Source organism: Rhinolophus sinicus, chromosome X (assembly GCF_036562045.2).
Source record: "Rhinolophus sinicus isolate RSC01 chromosome X, ASM3656204v1, whole genome shotgun sequence".
Taxonomy (NCBI): Eukaryota; Metazoa; Chordata; class Mammalia; order Chiroptera; family Rhinolophidae; genus Rhinolophus; species Rhinolophus sinicus.
Window position 1 is genome coordinate 113878006 of NC_133768.1, and position 17310 is coordinate 113895315.

General features: G+C 44.2%; 1 protein-coding gene across 6 annotated transcripts in view; it reads right to left on the reverse strand.

The window, feature by feature from the left end:
• Positions 1 to 244: 244 nt before the first annotated feature.
• OPHN1 (oligophrenin 1) overlaps positions 245 to 17310 on the reverse strand; it is a 304832-nt gene continuing 287766 nt past the window's right edge. For 2 of the 6 annotated variants that reach the window (XM_019753610.2, XM_074323227.1), the window contains 4 exons: positions 9824 to 9989; positions 8683 to 8733; positions 4606 to 4647; positions 3236 to 3372 (listed from right to left, as the gene is read on the reverse strand). In XM_019753610.2, the coding sequence (XP_019609169.1) occupies positions 4614 to 4647; positions 8683 to 8733; positions 9824 to 9989 (251 nt within the window). In that variant the 3' untranslated portion in view covers positions 3236 to 3372; positions 4606 to 4613. Of the gene's footprint in view, positions 3373 to 4605; positions 4648 to 8682; positions 8734 to 9823; positions 9990 to 16437; positions 16498 to 17310 lie in introns of all 6 variants that reach the window. The other 4 variants (XM_019753605.2, XM_019753604.2, XM_019753606.2 and 1 more) reach the window with 4 other exon arrangements.

Genomic DNA, 17310 nt, shown 5'->3' on the forward strand with positions numbered 1-17310 from the left:
TGGCTAGACACCACCACCACCCCACATACACACTCCCTTTTTTAAACAAAAACTTCAATAATGTTTCTTATTCTAAATTATCTCGTAACTTGCTGTTACTGCAGAAAATCCTGGTAGGAATTTGGCTGAGAGGTCCTGAGACCTTTTTGGCTTCTTGAACTGGATGATGCCAGTGTCTTGGGCTGAAATGTTACAAACTTGGTGAAGGACAAGGACACACACGGGACCTTTTTTTTTTCTTTGAAAAACAGCTAAGCCAAGGACTTAAAAACTACCGACTGAAAAAGAAATCTTTCCTCTCACAAGGTAAAATTCAATGATCTTTGTAAAACACTACCTACAGGGTATACTGAAGGTGAGGAGAAAGTCCCAGTAAGAAATCCCTTCCAGCCCAGTTTTTGCTCCCCTGGAAACTGGACCTGCATTCCCTCCTTCCCCTCAAATGCTTTCCTTTTACTATTTTGTTAGGCTGGCAAGAGTGTGAGTTGTGCCAGCTCCAGTGATGTGGCCTGTGTGGCACAGGGAAAGCAACATGGGGAACAGAGTCAGAGAGGCCTGGATTCGAGTCACAGTTCTGTTATTTACTTTCTGTGTGACCTTGGGTGAGTTCCTTTAGCCCCCTGGGCCACAGACCTTTATCTGCAAATGAGGACAGCATCTACCTGCAAGTTGAAGGACTAAATGAGATCATGTGTCTAGAGCACCTAGCACTTAATAGGTGCTTAGTAAATGTTACCCCTATCAGTTACATGTTCACACTTCACCCACGGCCACTTTCTCTAACCTGCCAGTCAAGGCACGTGGATAACTTCCTGAAATTGCCACTCTCCAATTACCATCCCCTTCCCATAGCCTCTACTGAATGACTATCCATCCCTCCAGCCTGGCTCAGGCCAGTCTCATTCCACGACAGTGAGCCTCACCACGGAAAGCTTTTGCTCTTTTAATCAGAGTGCGAAAGGGGAAACTCTAGTTTCATTCTTAACCGTTCTTTGGGTATAGCCCAGGGCAGAGGCAGAGCTAGCCGGCCACTGCTCTGGGGCCTCCAACCAGACTGGTGGTTCCAACTCTCTAGGCAAGACTCTCAATCAGTGTCCCAGGAAACACACAGCAATGTCATGGCCACATTTCTGGGACACCTGTTTTACTGGGATTGCAGTGGCTTTCTCCGCTTCTCAATAATCTTTCAGTATTTGTAGTGCTGATTGCGGTATCCTCCACATGAAGAAAATCAAAGTGAAATCATGTTTCTACCATCTTCAAAGGTACTGAGGCTGCAAACCTGCACACCTGCTTGCTTTAGTTAGTCATCTAATGGGACAGCAGAGAGGCCACAGCTCTGAGACCTGGGCTCAACAAGTACTACCGGGGTGAGAAGAGCAGGTCTCACAGGGATTCCCTTTGGGGGTGAGCAGCTGGTAGAATGGTGGCCAGTTGGCTGGCTCTCTTGCTCTGGGTTTCTTGGCAACTTGGCCTTTGAGATGAAGTAGAGCTGAGAGAGTCCAACGTGGCTACCTGGGCCTGTCTTCGTTGGGAATGACCTCGAGTTTCCACTCAATTACTTCCAGACAGGCTCTCAGTGGGCTCTCCATGTATTTAGCCCATGTGTTACTAATTCAGCAATAAGCCACATTTAGAGTTCAGTCTCGAAAGTGACTGACTACTGCCTTTCCAAAGGCAGCTCAGAGTTGGTTTGGGCACATGTGCATACTCTCATCTCTCATTCATATTTATTCTCTCTCTCTCTTTGCCTTCCTCCATCTCCCTCTATCTCACCCTCTGGCCTCCCCCACTCCCATGCCTCCATTTCTCTCTCAGTATTGTAGTCAGTACACCAGCAGGGCCTTGCTAGAAGGGTCCAAGTTGGAAAGCCCTTTCTCCCACACTGGGCCACAGAGACCCTCAAAACAGGCTATGGCACTTTCTCTAGCAGCTTCCCTTCAACAGTCAGGAATCAGAAATGTTTACTCCTCAGATGTCTGACTCACTCCACAAACTGTGTTTTAGTTCCTTTCCAACGGTTGACATGGCAAATGAGGAAGACTAGGAGCTTATGTCTGGAAGGTTTTCAGTTGGTGGCAAATATGTGGGGCTCGCAAGAGGGTAAAGGCCAAACCCCCAAAATGATGACCACTAAAGCCACCTAGCATACTGTCCTTTGCTAGGTAAGTGTGGTGTAATGCAAAGGACCTTGAATAAGAGTCCAAGGGCCTGGGATCTTGTTTAGACATGGCTGCTAACTTGTTCTGCCTCAGTTTTCCCAATGGTAAACCAGGCAGTTAGACTAAATTATTACATTGGAAGGCTCTTCCAATCAAATACATTGTGGGTTGTAAAAAGAGTGTTTTATGTCCGGGCTATGGTTTCTAACCTGTATTGGGTCACAGGCCCATTCAAAATTCAGTTGAATGTTATGGATATCTCCCAAGGAAAGGCACATTGTCGTAGAATTCTGCATACCATTTGAGAAGCTTCGTGAAGTTCCTGAATCCATGGGCACTGGGTTAAGGACTGCTTTTTTTTTAGGAAATAAAAGTTTATCTGCAGGAGGCAAACATGATACAACACTGACGGCTGCCTGGCCTTGATCCGTCTGAACTTTGTTTCCCCAGCATTTGACCCATAATTGGAACTCCTGCAGTAGAAACACAGTCTCCCTTTTTCAGAGAATTGTTTTCAACTTTTTTTTTCTTTCTTAATTGCTTGGAAAGGAAGCTGTCAGGAGAAAACAGGAGGAAGACTAATTCAGAGAGACCTAGGTTTTGACATGCAAAACATGCTTTGCAGATTTGTCCTAAGCGGCTGCATGCGGGAGCACACAGGTTCTTGGCAACATATTGCAGCGCCAGTGCTCCGACCTGGCACCAGGGTACATATCCTTAGCAAGAGACATGTTATGATTCTCCATTGTTCAGGAAACGTTCCAGCTCCCCGCTTCCAAGGTAAGCAATGACCCCAACTCAAGTAGCTTTTGGTTCAGGGTAAGACCTCTGAGATCATTCGTTAGCCCCAATTCTCTCAGAGACTCGTGTCCTTTTGGGGAGGCAGGAAATTCAGAGAAGAGTTGAAAACCGAGTTCTCCCTCTTCAACTCAGATCAGTCAGTGGAGTGCTTGGTTTTTGCAGAGCCGGCTTGAGGGAGTTCGGCCATTCACAGTCCTACAGGAACTCGAGATAGAACTTGTGAGGGAATGAAGACAGAACACAAAGGAGCAATAGACCTGTTCTAGGACACGTGCAGCTTATTCTACAGCACCCCAAAGTCTGAAGGGCAAGGGCCACAAAGGAGATACTCGTCAGCACAAATTCACTCAGCACACAAGGGTTTGAGGAAGACCCTTTCAGAGCCTGGAAAGGGTCTTCTGAGGCCAACCTGTAAGGGAAAGAAGAGAGTAAGGAATTAACTAGGACTGGTCAAGCACTAAACAGTCACTGAGCAGTGGGGCCTCGCTTGGTAGGTACCTAACCGTACAATTGGGCGCTAATCTTCTGATCAACAGTCGCTGTCGACGTAAAGGTCCTTATAACTCATAAAACAGGCCTAAGATGGTGCTATAATCAGAAATAGAAACTGTGTGCCTTCCGCTTCAACTCTAACCCCCCAAAAGTCTACAGGAGATGCAGAAGCCTGAAATCTCTGAGGTCACCACCCCCAACATGGCCACAGCCTTTGTGGCACTACAGTAATTCTAAACTGCCTTTTACTGGGACTTCACCTCCATGAGGGCTGGTAAGGAAAAACCTTATCTACCCACAGACCTCTGAGGACTGGCAGTGATAAAAAAACAATGGAAACCTGGGGAGCACATGGACAGCTCTGCTCCAGACACCTGGGTCTCATTTATGTGTATATTGATCCATGTTATGCCAGCAATCTGAGAGTCAAACAATCAGAACTCCTAAATAGAGAAAGAGATTTCCATGGTCTTCCATGGCTCCTGTGACCTTAGCAAGTTACATATCTCCTCGGAACCTCAGTTCCTTTATTTGTTGAGTTAAAATACGTAATATCCTCCCTATTTTTGGCATTTGCTATGGATCAAATGAGCTAATAGATATGAAAGTGTTTTACATTAGACAAATATAAATGACTAAGGATGAAGGTTCATGGGGGTACCTGAAGTAGTGATTTGGACTGAAGGAATGAAGTCCTACAGATACTAAGGTGGACACTTAGTACCTGCTATGATACCAACACAGAGGTTACTGATCTTCTTACAGACCCAAAGGATGTCAGAGTTAGAAGGTTCCAACCTTTTTGTTTTACAGATTGGAAAATTGAAGCTCAGAGCAGGAAATGTACTTGCCCCAAATGTCATAGCCTAGGAATCCTAATAAACTTGATTCAAAGACAATTTGTAAAACTACACTGTAGTTTGGTGTGGACAGAAAGAAAGGAAAGAAGAAAGAGACTTAAAAATGCAGAGAACCTCAGAATTGGAAGGCAGTAAGTGTAAGGGTCGTGTAATTAATAGGGTAATGAACTGAGGCATGGAGGTGAGTTTCCACCCTTTGGGCCTACACGGTATTCCAAAAACTCAGATCCCATAAAGAAGGTTTATGTGTAACAAGGTTCTATAATCGGGGGGGGGGGTAGACTACATACCTGAGGCCTCAACTCTCATCTCCAGGAAGTTTGCCTTGAGAACTGTGGATAAGGGAGAAAAGACATTTCACTAAGAAATCAGAACTGGAAAATCAAAGCCAGAGCATGGGTGGCCCTTCCAGGCCAGTGCCAAAGTGGTCATTTGAAAACTGGGGAAGTGATTCCATCCAGACATTTCAAAGCATCTAGCTCCATGCTTCTAGGTTGGGCTATCTCCATGACACATTTAACACAGCCCAGTCAGTCTCCCAGACACAAAGACATCTTTCAGGTGCCAGACTTTGAGTGCCAGACTGTGGGAGGCTAGGGGAGCCCACAGAAATTGACCCAGGACCAAATGCTACATTCTGTGGTTATCTCGAATAGGGAGAAGGGCAAATGCCATGGGAAACATGAATCCTCTGCTTTGAAGACAAAATCACCCTTGCCTTGCCTGTCAATGTGCTTAGATCAGTCCTAAATTCGCCTTGTCTAGGGGCAGATGGAGGAAAAAGACAATCGTGAAGGGTCAAACCCTACATAATGTGGCCAGAACATCCCAGACACCAGCTGGGCCCAGGGCGATAGTCTCAACAGTTTTTCTTTTCTCTCTTAAGTCTATTTGTACCTACTCCCTGAGTGATCACATTACCATCCAAGGTTTTGATCACCACCAAATGTTGAGAAACCCCAACTCCAAAAACATTTTGGTATATGTGAATGCCCCCATGAAGTACAGTGGCTGCACTCAACAGATGTACCCCTAAATCTATGTAAGTCCAGCTGCAACTATTAGTCTAAGTTGCAGTTACCTACTGGACATCTCTACCTGGATGTCCCAGAGGGTCTTGAAAAACACTGTGCCCAAAACTGAGCAGAGCAACTTTTCCACAAAACCTGTTCCTCCACAATTATTGTGAGCACCTACTTAATGACCTAAGTTAGATTTTTCTCTTAATCCTTTTCCAATGTTCCATGTTTGAAAAGTCAGCAAGGACTTATTAAGTCTACCTCATATCTCTCCTTCCACTTCATTCCTACTGGCAATGCCATAGGTCAGGGCCTCATCACCTCTTGCTGGATGCTCAGCCTCCTAATTGTTCTCCCTGCCTCCAGTCTTTATGTAACACAGTGAAATGCTCGGTCTCTCTGACTTCATCTTGCTCAAGCCTGTGTTGTTCCTGTGGCCTTCAGGCTACTAGCTTCTGCTTAGTCTTGCCTATAAACACGCTAATCATTGCAAAGATTCTGGTTGTGTCTTGAGTTTTACCACCGACCCTCCCATTTTCCCTTCCCTTGACACAGAAGTCTGAACTCTGCACTTTCTTAAGATGGATGTGAGGATTAGGTCTCCCATCTTCTGTGTTGACACCTTCTTGATCAGTAAACCTTTCCTTACTCCAAACTCTGACGTTTTGAGTTTTGAGCTTTTGAAGCATCAGGTACATGGACTTGGGACCAGTGACTTTTACTTTCCCGTGTATCTTCCCCATTAGCAACATAATGATTTTTACAACTCAGCCAGCTCAGAATATGCATTATCATGCTTAAAAGTCTTCCATGACTCCCAATGGACTACAGTATAAAAACCAATCTCTTTAGCATGTCATATAAGGCCTTTATAATCTGGTCCCAATCCATCTTCCTGGCCTCACTTCCAGCTAAGCTTCTCTCTCCTCACCCCCACATTCTAGCCAAAGTGGAACACTAATCACTTCCTGAACCTGTCTTGTATAAGCTGTCTGCCATACTGAAAGGTCTTCCCCTCCCTTCTCTTCTTGATGAACCACTTCTCATTTTCCTTTGAGTTAAAAAAAACTTTTTTAATTGTTGTGGAAGGGAGAGGAATAAGGGAGAGAGGTCATTTAAATGTCAGGCTACAAGAAGGTGTCCAAATGGGAAGCAAAAAGGGGCAGAAAAAAGTTTAAAGAGATCATCATTTTCATCACAGAGGAGAGAAGAGCCTAGCAACAATGGCCATGGATGGGACTTACAGTGGTTAGTCTCAGGACCTTGACCAGTAGCCAGCACATAGATGCACTGATGTTAAGTGGTGGTAAAAATGTGGGGGCCTAGACAGAAAGGGTGCTGAGTGGAAGGAACGTATGGGTACCTAGGATGGTGGCTCATGACATCCTGAAGGACAGGTGTACCCACTTTGGTCTTACGCACACTCCTGCCAAGATGGAATCTGGGGATAAGGATTAAATCTAGGTTCCAGCGGCCTAGACATAAGGTGGGTAGATTGGTGCTCCAGCCTGGAGTGTCCCCTTGTGTTGTGGTTGGTCCAAGGCTTCCCTGAGCGCTAGATGACAAAGCCCAGGCAGTGGTTACCAACACTTCCATGCCCACAACACCTGTTTGGCTGTACTTTCCCTAACAGAAGTCAGTCTGCCTTAAAAAGTGTACGGACTTTGTCCACGTGTCTTACAAAGTCCTTCTCAGTGCTCTGGCTCCCTGTCCAAGGATACAGATTAATCCTTCAGATTTTTCAGTGTATTTTGAGTTATCTTTCAAACCTCAGCTCAGACATCACCTCCTCTGAAGAGCTTTCCTTTAGACATGCCCAGTTCATTATGTTAACTCTAGTTTACTTCATTCCATTTCTTGGGTATTTATCTCTCATATGGCTTATTCTAGGGAGGAAGAAAGGTCCACCAGGAAGTATGAAATAGGTCTACTCATACTTTCTCTCTCTCTCTCTCTCTCTCTCTCTCTCTCTCTCTCTGGTTTTCTTTTTGACAAGGTGGACATTTGATTAGGCCTTCTTCAAAAACATCCTAGGTAAAAACAATCTCTTCAACAATCTCTTCATCGTATCAGTAAGAGAAATCTGGGGCCATGACCTCACTTTTATCCGTTCCGGTAGAATAAATGGTAAATTATTGTCTAAGGAGAATGTGGCCCAGCCTAGTGCTCCCTGCGGCCGACTGCCAAGCAGAAGTAGGATGACGTGCTGTGCGGAATCATGTCCCTGTGAGTCAGGTCCTGGTTTTGACTAGATGATGTCGAACCTGCCTCGGCTCCGCTGCTGATAAAGGCACACTGTTCTGCTTTGAACGGACCACCTAGAAGACTTACACTCCTGTCACCCATCAGGAAGCACAAGTTCAAGCTTTCTCATAAGCAACAAGGTTCGGACTCACAGAAGAGTCCTCAAAGGCTAAGCAACCATTTTCCCAAGTGTTCTAGTCGAAAGGGCCCCAAATGCCAGGCTTTGGACAGTCTGTACCAGCACTTGAGGAGAAGGAAGGCAGGCAGGGGACAGGGAGGGAAAGAAGGAGGGAGGGAATAAAACAAAACAGAACAGATTTACAGGCCCCACTCTTGGAGAGTCTGTTTTAGAGGGTCTAGAGTGGAAGGCAGGAATCAGTCTCTGTGGTTTTTCTCCTTCAGTTTTTTCAAGGTGACGGATATGTGCAGCTAGTCTGAGAACCACCACCTAAATAGAATGTTTACCTCTTACATGAGTGCCACACTTATTCTAAGGCTGTTTATCTTAGAGTGTTGCATTCCATACATTCCCGTCAGCTGCCCTTAGAATAGAATAGAGTCTAAAGAAGTAAACAACAACAAAAACATAAGACCTGCATTGAGTATAAAGTTTTTATAATACTACTTGGTATGTTTGGTGTGTGAGTACTGAGAGAGAGAGAGAGAGAGAGAGAGAGAGAGAGAGAGAGAGAGAGAGAGAGAGAGAGATAAACAGAGTCAGGGAGGCAAAGACAACATGTAGAGATAGATAAAGACAGGCATGGGGAGAAAGAGACATAAAAGAGTTAAACAGATATGGATACAGAGAGACAAAGAAATAAGTAAAAAAACACAAAGAGAGACACAAAGAGACTGAGAATGACAGAGACATGGAAAGAAACCGTGTGAGAGAGACAGGGACAAAGACAGAGACACACAGGTACAGAAACACACGGTGAAAGTCAGAGAGACAGAGTTGGAGGAAAGAGAGGGACACAGAGATAGGACCAGAGAGACAGAGATACAGAGAGATAGAAAAAGAGACGGTAAAAGAGCAAATGAGATGTTTATGGTGCATTTATTAAAAAGTAATTTTGTTTCTCTTCTGTCACCTATGTCTCTTACCTTCCTGTTTTCCGGGAAGCTGTTTCAAAGAACCTGGTCCTGGAAGCCACCCTGTAAGCAGAAGCCAACCAAGTACCATGAGTTAGTTGCTGTGGAATATGTGTGACAAGCAATGGCTAATGGAAAGGAGAAGAGAAGATGAATCAGATGGGCCAACAATGCCAGGCCCTGCCTTAGCTTGCAAAGGACCCGGGTCTGAGGAGGAACCCAAGTATCAGAATGGCTCAGACGCCACTGGCACCCCCAAGGCTACAGTCAGTACCTTGTGTTTCCCATTGTTTCAGAATGACCTAAGTATGGTGCCCCTTCAGGCTATTCTTGGGAGAAATGAGTGAACAAATGTCTAGATTTCAAAGTATAATTTTTGGCACCGTGTAAATATATTTAGCTAATAAGTCAAAATGGTGCGGGTTTTGAAAACTGTCCCCCCATTTTACAATTCTGGAAAACAAGAAACACAAGAAAAAGGAACACCAGGAAGCAGCATACTGAGAGCGGTCCTGGGCACTGGCAGAGGAGAGGTCAGCCGGGCTCATTGTGGCCAAGCCAGGCTGCTCCCTGAGAACCGCTGTGGCCCCAGTGCAGCAGCTCCACCCCGGGTTCCTTGGTTTGCAGTCCAGCCTGACAAAAGTCTGCGGGACATCAGCTCAGCTCCTAACCTGGAAGTACCTCTCTGGAGAACCTGAGTCATTTTGGAAGATTTAAAAAAAAAAAAAAATACCCTTACTTAAAAAAAAAAAAAAAAGCCTCGAGCCATAAGTACAATGAACAAATTTGTTCATTAAATTACTTTTAAAACTAGTAGCAATAACAAGATAATAAGAAAGATTTCCAGAGCTAAAGGAGCATGAAACAGAAGGTAATCTTATTGCCCTCCAGTGATCAGGGCAGCTAGGAAAAATGGGTCTCCTATTAGGCACTAAGGTTCAAATTCTTCAGCTCTGAGGAAATCTCTCCACCTTGAGTGCCGAGTGGAACACTTCAAACAGGGCTGGTCTGTGACATTCCCCTAGACTATGGAGTGGACGATGCCCTGGGGCTGTGTGCTGGACACGCTTCATAACCATAATGGTAATCCTGAAAGCACTCCTGGTGGCCTAAGACGGGCCTTAGGTGAAAGCTGAGGACCGACCCTACTTACACAGAAGACGGGATTTCCCCCGCGTTGCCAGCTGCAATATCTGGCTTTGGTTCTGGTTTCTGGGGAGCAGCTGCCCGGCAGGGAGGGTCTGGAGGCCTCATTGGGGGACGGATGATGGTTGGCTTTTCTCCTGGAGGCCGTACTTTGCTGAAACTGTCAGAGTCTCCTGGAAGAGAGAATAACACTAAGAACTTGGATGGTTGGATGGTTAGCCAAATGGAAGAGTACTCATGAGCAGGCAAGCAATATCAGTTGTCTAAGCCACCTCTCTTCACGCCCATTTCTTTTTGGTCAATAAGAACTCTGGACTTTTTTTTTTTTTTTGCAATTCTTTCAGCAGCTATCCCTTCAGAAAGTCTATGTTTGAACCTCAGCTCTGAAGTTCACATTTCTGTGACGTAGGGTATGTCACATCAATTTGCTAGTCTCAGCTTCATCATTATAATGAAGACCAATAATACATTATCTTACAGAGATAGAGAATTTAATGAGGTACTAATATGTTTAGTACAGTGCCTGGCACACAGTAGGTGCTTAGTGGATATTTGATGACAAATTTGAATTTGTTACTTCCATCATCACCAAAACTCAGGCCCCTTTCACTTAGGCCTTAACTGTTGTACCAGCCTCCCAACTCACCTTCCTGCCTCTATGCCTCTAGTTTCCAGGTAAGTCAGTACACAAGAAATATACATGACTTTTTATAAAACATTTCTGGCAGGAGGATGGTGAAATGGATGCACTCACACATTGCTGGTGGCATTGTACCCTGGGTTTATTCTATCTAGATAGCCATCAAGAATTCTGGAACAATGCAGATGAAATGCAAAATCATACACAGGAGACAGTTCATACCCGTTGATCCAGTCAATCCACTCTGGGGATTAGGCCCAAAGGAATTTAACCCCAAATAAAATTAAATTAAATTAAAAAACAATTGGCACAAAAACATGCTTCTTAAGAGCAAAACGTCAGACTGAACCAAAAAGGCTAAGCAAACGAGTCAATTCTTACAAGAATTTAACCAATACATACTGTGCATGAACTCACACGCACTTGGGCCAAGTCCAAAAATATACGCACATCAAACAAGTGAAAAGAAGTCCACAAGAAGTGCTCGTGGCCTCATGAGGCCATGTATAAACAGACATGTGCACAAGTGCTAGTAGGTCTTGACATTCATTCAACTATTGTTACTAAATCTAGGTATTCAGTAAGCTTTCTTGTATAAAACCTTTTAAGGTAAATATACAAAATATTACCTTTAATCCAGATAATACATGCTGTTGTAAGATTTACCCTAAGTATTTTTACATGATTTTTCTTCCCTTAAATATCTTCCCAGGTGGCTATAAAATGCACAGACTAAAGCTCAAAATCCTCAACATAAATTCAAGGCCCTCTAGGTGCTGGTCCCAAATTATCACCGCGGGCACTAACTCCAGACTCTAACTACCAGCTCTATTCCAGTCAAATCGGTCTCCTCACTACCCTCCCAAAGCAAGCCCTTGACTCTGACATCTAGGTGAGACAGCGTGGGGCAGGGTAAAGTACAGCGTCTGGAGTTGGGCAGACCTGGCTTTGAGGCCTTGTTCCGCTGCTTCCAAGCTGTGGAGCCCTAGGCAGTTATTTCCCCTCTTTGACTATCAATTTCTTCATCTGGGAAATGGATATAATAACGCCTCCTCACCAGGTTGTAAGGACTGAATTAGATGGCCTAGAGAAAATGCCTGGCATACAGCAGGGGTAAATAGGTGTTACACTCTGTTCTGCTTCGTGCCCGATATTTGCCCCTGTTCTCATGTTTTATCTGTACTGTGAGTGTTCAACACTCAGCTCAAATGTCACCTCGCTAACACTCCAGCTGGCATAGGTAATTCCCACCTATGTGCTTACATGGATGGGAATTATATATAGTATGGGATGCTTATATATTGCCATGCGGGTGTTTTTAGTTCCTCCAGCTAGCCATTCTAGTGCAGGAGATGATGTGAAAAGAAATCGTGGTAATACAGTGTGATTGATGGTCTAATGGAGGAAAGAACCAAGCAGTATTCATGTACATACATGTGAATTCTGTCTCCCCATCTAGACTGCATCTTACATTTCTAGACATGCCATTCCCCTTAGCACCAGGCGAGGTACACAGAATCGCAACAAAAACAATGTCCACAATTATAACAATCTGATTTTCCTAACACACTTTACACTATTCAAAGCACTTTCCAAGATAACTTTTTGGTGTCACAATAAGCTTGGGAGGAAAGAATACATGGACCTTACCTTCTCCATTTTACAGAGAAGGAAACTGAGGTTCAGAAAGGTGGACTGACTCATCCACATAGTTAGGTAGGTGGTAGAGGGACGACTGAAACCCTTGTCTCCTGTTTCTGCATCCACTGTTCCTCCCACTGCTTGCTGTTTTGTTGTTATTATTAGTATAAGTAATAACAGTGGTGAGGGCAATAACACAACTGGTAAAAAGTTTAGCTACCTTTCTTCTTTTTTTTTTAAATTTTATTTTATTAAATTTATTGGGGTGACAATTGTCAGCAAAACTACATAGATTTCAGGTGTACAACTCTGCACTACACCATCTATGAATCCCATTGTGTGTTCTGTTGAATACCGGTTCTGTTCCTTGTACTGCAATACTCTACTCAGTGCTTTATGCATACATCCTCATTTAACACTGGTTATAACCCTGCAAGGTAGCAACCGTTATCCCATTCTACAGTTGAGGAAACAGACACAGAGATGAAAAGTAACCTAGTTCACTGGCAAAAGCCCATCCGATTTCCGAAGCCCATGTAGTCCCAAGTACCAGTGGTTTTCAACCCTGGCTACACATTGCGAACATTCAAATCATACCATCCCCATCCCCAGAGATCCTAGTTTAATTGACTGGGGCAGGACCTGGGTATGGGTATTTTTAAAAGCTCCCCAGGTGATGCTATGTGTGTGTTGCTAAAGGCCACATGATGCTACTGGCTCACTGCAGATAACAGACTCCCAGAGCTGACAATGCTCTCCCATTTCTTCTGGTTACTGGAGGAGGTATTGAACAGGAAGCATAAGCCGTAATTAGAGCCAAAAAACATTTACCTGAAGCTGTGTCCATCCTAGGGCTATCACTTCCCTTGATGAGAGAAGCAAATGACACCCCCCGAAATAGGAACCCCATTCCTTCCCAAGTTACAGCCACATCTAAATGGGCATCAACCCAAGGCCTTGGAAGACAAATGTCATTAGTGAGCCTTGTATCTTCCTAGGTTCTTTATTGGGAGCTCCAACTCGATTCATTACAAGTCAAACTTTGCAGTTAACAGCAAAGGGTTTTCTTGGTTGAAAGACCTCCATTTTTGTTATCTCCTACCTCTAACTTGCCACAGGAAAGTCACAATGTCAAACTGAGGAGGCAGGGATGGAAGAGTAATATAACTGGGAGTCAAGAAACCTAGATTCCAGTCTTAATACTAAAACTGACTTGTTGTGTGACCTTAAGCAGATCACTTTCCTACCTGCACAATGTGGACTTGGACTGTTTTCCAGATCAACGCGTCCATATAAGTCTGTAGGCCTCTGTCTCTCCCTACTGACTGTTAAATGCTGCTTTCAGGGACTCTTAGAAGTCAGTCTGATCAAGTACTGAACCAGCTTGAAAAAAATCTCCAGATAAACAGATGATAGACAGGTAAATAGATAGACAGATAGACAGACAGATAGATGATAGAGATTTAGATTTCACAGCTTCCTGTTGCCTGCACAATAAACTGAAACGTTTTTAACCTGGAATTCACTACCCCCTTCCATTTGGCTTCAGCTCACCTTTCCGATCTCCCTTTCTGCCATTTTTCTTCACATATCCTACAATCCACATAAGCAGTATCATTTGCTGTTCCATGTACATGTTTTAGAATTAATCATCTCTTTCCTAGATGCCCTTTACCTTATTCCCACATGCCCAAATTTGCATCACCATCAAGACTCAGCTTAAGTGCCATATCAATTTGTTAGCCTCATATGCGCCAACTCACTCTGCCTGACTCTTAAGGCACGAATCATCTTATACTCCAAATCAGGGCTCTTTGTTCTGTTGGCTCTTGTTCTCCTATTGAACTCAAGTAAATTTACTGAGGCTCAAGTAAATTGCTTTGCATGGGGCTGGTATTTAAGAGATATTTATTGAATAAAGAAAAATGTAGTTCAGTCGTTTAGCAGGACAAAGGATTTATCAAAGGACACGCCCATGACGTACCCAAATTTCAGGGCTATTCTGAAACCTAAACTGAAAGGTGTTCAACATACTGGGTATTTCTGGAGGGCTTTTGTGCCCAGACTTATGCTTTCACAAGTAATGCACACACATGACCAACATAGACTTCACCTTCCATGGGCTTAAAACTGAGTTGGAGTCACACTCATGGGAAATAAGTGTGAATACTGTACCTCAGCAACCACTTAGAGGCCCAAGCTGGAGTGCCAGAAGACGTAAGGTAAGAGAGAACTGCCTGGGGCAGGACTGTCAAAAGGCTTCAGGGTGGGAACAGGACTCAAGCTGGACCTTAACAGACAGCTAAGAATCCCTCCTTTCCCCTTCCCATCAGTAGCAGCCCTCCTCTTTCTGGGTGTTGAGCATGGTCAGAGACAGGTTGAGGGTGCAAAGAGTAGCTCTTAGCTCTTTCATGGCATCTATATTTGAGGCTTGAGGCTTCTCACAGGTTCCCCAATATAGGGAAGAGTAGACATTTACCACGTTCCACGCCTGCCATTTTACGCCCCCTACCAGTAGCACTATCATTTTTTTGAACTTCTATCATATGAGGTCTGACAATGAAGTTCACGAATTCATCCTAGAAAAAGGGCTACATACCTCATTGCTGAATCTCACTACGGTCACCTTCGAAGTACTCCCCTTGGGAAGCTATGCACTGATGCCAGCACCTAGTCCACCCTGCAAAGCAAGTTTGGGACTCTTTTTCTGGAATGGCCATCAGACCTGTCGTCATATTACCCTTGATGACCTGAATGTCATCAAAATGTCTTCCTTTCAATATTTCCTTTATCTTCAGGTAAAGAAAGAAGTCATTGGGGGCCAGATCAGGTGAGTAGGGAGGATGTTCCAATACAGTTATTTGTTTCCTGGCTAAAACCTCCCTCACAGACAGTGCCGTGTGAGCTGGTGCATTGTCGTGATGCAAGAGCCATGAATTGTTGGCGAAAAGTTCAGGTCGTCTAACTTTTTCACGCAGCCTTTTCAGCACTTCCAAATAGGAAACTTGGTTCACTTTCCAGTTGGTACAAATTCATAATGAATAATCCCTCTGATATCAAAAAAGGTTAGAACATCGTTGCAACAAGTTCGTGAACTTAATTGTCAGACCTCGTATTACCATGTGCGTTGTATACCTAATCTTACTTAACCCCACAAAAACCTTGCCTGCAATGTAGGCGTTATCCCCACTGACAGTTTAGAAAACTGGCTCAAAGAAGTGAAGTTTACCTAACTAAGATCGTGGAGCTAGTAATTAGCCTCCTATAAAAACAATGCTACTACTTACTGAGTACACATTATGTGCACACAGATACTTCTTTGATTCAGCAACCCCATGGGCACAGTTATTTTTATCATTTTACAAATAAGAAAACTAAGGCTCAGACATTGTGACTTGTCCAAGGCCACACAGCTAGAATGAGGAGAGCCAGGATTCAAACTCACATCTAGGAGGCTCTGGAGCCCAGGTCACATCTGAGACCCCACTAAGCCTTTTAAGTGTACGGTCTTTCTACCAAACTGTACTTCCTCTTCATTTCTTTTAAACCTTGGTTCACAGCCTGGCTTTTACCGGAGATGTGACCGCCCTTTCCAGCCCAACCTGTTCCCTCCCCTTTCTCTGTCAAATGACTATAACCAAAGAATCTTAGCATTGGTAGATTTCTTAGGACCTGATGGCTATCAGTCTTCAACCTTAAGCAACTTTCTTCCTCCTTTCCTTATATCCATCTACACCAACCTGAGGGTACAGAGTAAGGGGAGGTCATTTCCTATTGTAAGATTCTCCCAGTCTTCTAGAATTATCTCTTTCTATGATACTCCTCTATACTCACTTTCAAGCCTCTTTCTCCTTTAGCCACTAATTACCAATCTGGAGTTAGGCTCCAGAAAAGGCAGAGAATGAAAACGAAGCAAGTAGATTATTAAAGCATAATGAGTCCAAACCATAAAATATGGATAACGGCCAGCATACCCCATTACTGCAAGGGCAAGTCTGTTCCAAACACATTTAGAGCAGATAGAAATGCCACTCATAGCATTAGTGACCCCAGTGGAAAACTGGATCTAACAAGCACTATTTCTCCAAGCCCAAGAGCTTGCCATCAGAATGCAGTCTTTCCTCTCCCATAAGACTCAGGAAAAGAGCTAATAAGGGCTCCTGAAGCCATATGTCACAAGGGCCCCAGTGTGGATGTATTCTCCACTTTTATCTCAGAACCTCAGACCCAGTGAAGGGCTACTTGCCCCACGCTCCCACTGGATTTAGTCTCACCCCCCACTAGAACATGTATCACACTGCACTGGGACTGGTTGCTTGCATGCCAGCCTCACCACGAACCTTTGGAAGGCAGGGACCATGGCCTTTCATCGTTGTCTCTCATGTCACATAGCACTGTGTCTGAATAAATAAACAAATACATGTAAGTATATGTCTTTCCCCTCCATTCCCCAAAGGAAAGCCCCAAGACACTTTTAGAAGCTATACAAAAGCCCTGTCCAAAGCCAGGCATATAAGAGGCAGTAACATTAAAGGGAGGAAACTGGACTTGGACTTACATAATTTGACTTCCCCCAAACTGAATGCTTCTTAGAAAACAGAAAGGGGGAGGTAGCTAAAGCTGCTTATGAAATAAGAATGTGGTACCCAAGAAGTCTAGATTCAAGCCACATCTTACAACCTGGGTGACTCTGGGTAATTTTTTTCACTTCCCTGAGCTTCAGTTTCTCCACCTGTGAAATGGGGAAAATAAAACCTATCTCATAGACCTATCAGAATGATTAGATACAACAGAAGAGGAGAAAATATCCAGTTCCATGTCTGGAACAGAAAACAGCCCTTGACAAAACTACATCAGCAAATAATATTGACTTTATTGTAAAGTTGACTGCCACGGAACAAAGCAATTTAACATGCACCTTGCTAAGAAAGGTGCTATTTTTAATCGGTAAGAAAAAATGTGGAGAATATCAAGTCCACTTGAATGTTGGATCAATGCCCGGGGTGAACATGGGGGACAGGTCAGGGGCATAGTTGGATCCCTAAAGAACGAGGCCAGTGCATTGACCCTCAGGATGGTCGGCAAAGCTCTGAACCACAGAGCTGAAATGGAATGGCAACAGCAAGTGGGTCGGCTGCAGTCACAGCTCCCTCCCTCTGACACCGCCATTCAGGCTGCACCTGCGGCTAAGAACTATCAGTTATAGCTTAGAG